This window comes from Vigna radiata, chromosome 4 (genome assembly GCF_000741045.1).
Source record: "Vigna radiata var. radiata cultivar VC1973A chromosome 4, Vradiata_ver6, whole genome shotgun sequence".
NCBI lineage: Eukaryota > Viridiplantae > Streptophyta > Magnoliopsida > Fabales > Fabaceae > Vigna > Vigna radiata.
In genome coordinates, this window is record NC_028354.1 from 7228017 (window position 1) to 7232158 (window position 4142).

Here is a 4142-nt window from a genome sequence, read left to right on the forward strand (position 1 = left end):
TGTACAAAGTTACAGTTATGTTTATTAACGTCAATTTTTTTGTTTGTCAAAAATTTGGTTAAGTGTGAATTTTTTTCTTACTGAATTTTGAAATCTAATTATATGACAATTTTATTGTTTATCGAATTTCAAAATTTAATCAAGTATCAATTTTATTTTATTATATTTTGAAATCCGGTAATTGTCGTTTTTTTATTGTATTATAAATTGTAGTTAATTTTTATTTTTTTTACATAATTTTAAAATTTGGTTATGCATGATTATTTTTTTATCAGATTTGGAAATTCGGCAAGTGTTTATTTTTTTTTACTTGAATTTTGAAATATGATTAAGTATAATTTTATTTTCACTAAATTAAAAAATATGGTTAAATATATTTTTTTATGGAATTTTAAAATCTAATTATATGATTTTCGTGTTTATTAATCAAAATTTCGTAATTGGATAGGGTTTTGGATTTCATAATCTAGTAGTTTGTGTCACGAATTTCATACACCCCATATCACACATATATAAATGATTTATTTATTTTTTAAGGGTAAAATGGGAACTTTTCCAAATTTGGGGAGCAGTGAGAAAACAATTTGGTGGAGGAAGAAACCCCCAAATTACATTAGGCCCAGCCCAATCCATATCCGTCAATGGCTTCTATATACTTATTTCTCTGCCCGCTCCAAACCCTAGCTAGGGTTTCGCCTCCGGTACTTTCTCTATTCAGAAGACTATTATTACATTTTCTTCTGCTTTCTTCACTGCTTCCAATTTTAACTATTTTCTTCTCTGCGATTTTTTCGCAGCTCTGAGATCTGTAGCCGCCTAGCCGTTGAGTTGGAAAAAAGACCAATTTCACAATGAGGTATTCATTCTCATGTCTTCTAATTGTCATTGTTCATAATTCTTTGGTCGTTCACCCGTTTTATTGGTAATGTAATGCCCCTGGTCGTTTTTCATTGATAACTTATGCGTCCTGTGTGCGGTGATACTGGTTATTGGTATCGATTGGTGAAATTCGGGCGTTTGAATAACCTATGGTTTATGGTCTCTAATTTGTTTTGGATGTTGGCTGTGCAGTAAGCTTCAGAGTGATGCTCTAAGGGAAGCTATCACTGGAATCATGGGTGATTCCAAAGAGAAGAACCGGAATTTTGTGGAGACCATTGAACTCCAAATTGGGCTGAAAAACTATGATCCCCAGAAGGACAAGCGTTTCAGTGGCTCTGTTAAGTTGCCCCATATTCCTCGCCCCAAGATGAAGATTTGTATGCTTGGAGATGCCCAACACGTTGAGGAGGTATCTAGTTGTTCTATTCTACAAACACTTTTGTGAGATTTTCAATTAGATGCAATACCTTATACTGTAGCAAGTTTGGAGATTCAATCGTGTCTTCATTGTAAAAATACATATTTTACATTAGTTTTCACCCTTGCTGTATGTTTATTGAAACATTGATTGTGCTGCTTATCTTATTATTTGACAAACCGTTGGTTTCCTTTCTATTATTTGGGGGCTAGTTTTTAGAATTATTCTCTGTATTGACCGCTGTTCTTGAATTACCTTTAAACGACACATTTTGCAAGTTAGTAACCGAAACTGAAGAGGAAATTTTGTTATATTTGCTCTGATAGTGCTTTTTGCAATAGTTGTAATTCAATTTTTCTGCGGCGTGGTCTGTTTTGTTAATGTCTATTATTGAAATCTTTAGGCAGAGAAGATAGGATTGGACTACATGGATGTTGAAGCCTTGAAGAAGCTCAACAAAAACAAGAAATTAGTAAAAAAGCTAGCTAAAAAGTATCATGCGTTTTTGGCCTCTGAAGCCGTTATCAAGCAGATTCCTCGTCTCTTGGGACCTGGTCTCAACAAGGCAGGCAAGTTTTGTTCTTTTGTGAGAGTCCTTGTTGATTTGCTTATGTTTTAACCATTTTATTTTAGAAAGTGCTTCTTATTTGTTAATCTCTGGTCACATTGTGCTCTGCTCTATGTTGGTTTGCATTTTAGTTACTTGCTTTGGCTGATTACGATTTTTTTCCTGGCTTTGCAGGGAAGTTCCCCACACTTGTGACTCACCAAGAATCTCTCGAGTCAAAGGTTAATGAGACTAAGGCCATGGTCAAATTCCAGCTTAAGAAGGTGCTCTGCATGGGAGTAGCCGTGGGGAATGTTAGCATGGAGGAAAAGCAAATCTTCCAAAATGTACAACTGAGCGTCAACTTCCTCGTGTCATTGTTGAAAAAGAACTGGCAGAATGTAAGTAGTCCACTCTTAAATTGAGTAAAACTGATGAATTGTTGACTTTTATATTAATTGCTAGTATATACTTGGTCTCACCTTTCAATCGTCTGAATGTTATGTGTTCTTGATTTCAGGTTAGGTGCTTGTATCTGAAGAGTACCATGGGGAAATCATACCGTGTCTTTTAAGTGTTTTTTCTTAAATTCAGTGAATTTCTGATCGCACTTAATATATTGTTGTGATAGGTTGGACAGAATTTTTCATTGTTCTACAGTTTTGTTGGATGAGTATTTTTTGGTTAGTATTTTGTTATTGACGTATGTTTCAAGTGCTTTGCAATATCGGATAATTTAAGCGGTGCTAATTTTAAGGTACCCGTACTTTATTTATACAACATGCGGAATGACCCGTTGATGCACATATACTATGATTATATCTAACTGGCAGTAGCTGCCTGGTTAAGGTTTGAATCAGCTTTTAGATACGATAGTTTTGAAGTAAGAGTAGGTTTTAAACCCCATCGAATGCTATTATGGATATGTATGTACCTTACATAGATTTAATCATGGATCTATTTTGGTACGATCTTAATTTTGGATTTTACATCAGGATGTCGTTGTAGGCGAAATTGGTCCTCTTAGTGTACTTAAACAAGTTTTAAATGCTTTAGCAGTAATTTCTAATTTGTTGCCCGATTTAGCATAAATGTTAAGAGGTAATAAGCTATTTATAGTTCGTGATTTGATGGACAAAGGTTAGTCTTTTGTCGACCGTGTTCTGAAATCGTTTCTTACATATTTTTGTCAAAATCCATCGTTCCACTTTATTTTAAAAAAAAATTATCAGCTGTAAATGAACGTGTATTCTTAAAAGATTTATCCCTAAAATTATCCAAAACAAAGCACTTTTCATTTGCGCCTTACCTACATGTCATTTTTTTACCTTATAAAATAATGGCGAGGCCTTTGAAAGAGATGTAAACTTACCATTTTTTCCCAAATTGTTAGCAACTTTATTCCCAGAACAAAGGCCGGTATGGAGATACATTTTCTTGTGTTTTAGCTATTATTTTTTAATTAAATATATTGTCCCTTTATTAATAAAGTGAATTATAATAAAAAAACACTAATTATGATTAAATATTGTCCATTGTAATAATATTATGGAGCGAGGCCGAAGTAGAAAGTGGACGATCATGCTTATACTAAAAAGGGTGTTTCATTCTCCACCTCCAAGTATTTCATCCTGCACCTCCAATTTCCAAAAATACCCTTATTTAATTAATAGTTTAAGAGTTTAATATTTTGATTAGTGTGAATTTCTGTGCCAGCATTAAGACCACCTCCATGTTGTTCCAATCAGTCCCACTCCTGCACTCTCTCATTTCTAGCATACCACTTCTGCACCCTACTCCTACACTCTCTTATTTCCAGCATAGTGATTCATCTTTATAAACAAACCTTACATCCCTCCATCTTTGAAATGCAACTCGCTTAAGGTTTTCTGAGTGTTGGTTATATATATATTTTCGAAGGATTGTTGAGTGTAAGCTGAATTGTTTCATTTGCAGTGGGGCGGCATCAACTTCTTCCTATTAGCTATTTTTTAGCATTAGAGGTTAGTATTTATTTTAAAATTTGTTTGTATCTTCCTTCTATTGGTATAGCTGATGGATGGTTAATATATATTTTTTTTTTAAATCTGTTTGCATGTTGTTGTTGTTCATTGTATTGATATTAAGAGATAAGAGGTATTTAATTTTAGTTAGAATGTTTCATAAAACGAAAACATGTGCCAATCGGACATGGATATCCGATTAACATATCATCGGATTTGGATATCCGATGCACAAAATCTCGGATTTGGATTTCCGATGTCCTAACTCTCGGATCTGGATATCCGATATCAC

The 4142-nt window shown here is 33.7% G+C and overlaps 1 protein-coding gene across 1 annotated transcript; it reads left to right on the forward strand.

The window, feature by feature from the left end:
* The first annotated feature begins 620 nt into the window (after positions 1-620).
* Positions 621-2653, forward strand: LOC106758576 (60S ribosomal protein L10a). Its single transcript, XM_014641499.2, has 6 exons — positions 621-701; positions 798-856; positions 1072-1291; positions 1704-1869; positions 2043-2248; positions 2368-2653. Exons 2-6 carry the CDS (start codon positions 852-854, stop codon positions 2419-2421), a joined length of 651 nt encoding a protein of 216 aa, XP_014496985.1. The 5' UTR covers positions 621-701; positions 798-851; the 3' UTR covers positions 2422-2653.
* The last annotated feature ends 1489 nt before the right edge of the window (positions 2654-4142 follow it).

Bases quoted from the DNA above. Each gene is read 5' to 3' on its own strand.
- LOC106758576 (XM_014641499.2), top strand. The intron at 1,292-1,703 runs GTATCTAGTTGT...TGAAATCTTTAG, and splicing joins ATGCCCAACACGTTGAGGAG to GCAGAGAAGATAGGATTGGA. The intron at 2,249-2,367 runs GTAAGTAGTCCA...TCTTGATTTCAG, and splicing joins TGAAAAAGAACTGGCAGAAT to GTTAGGTGCTTGTATCTGAA.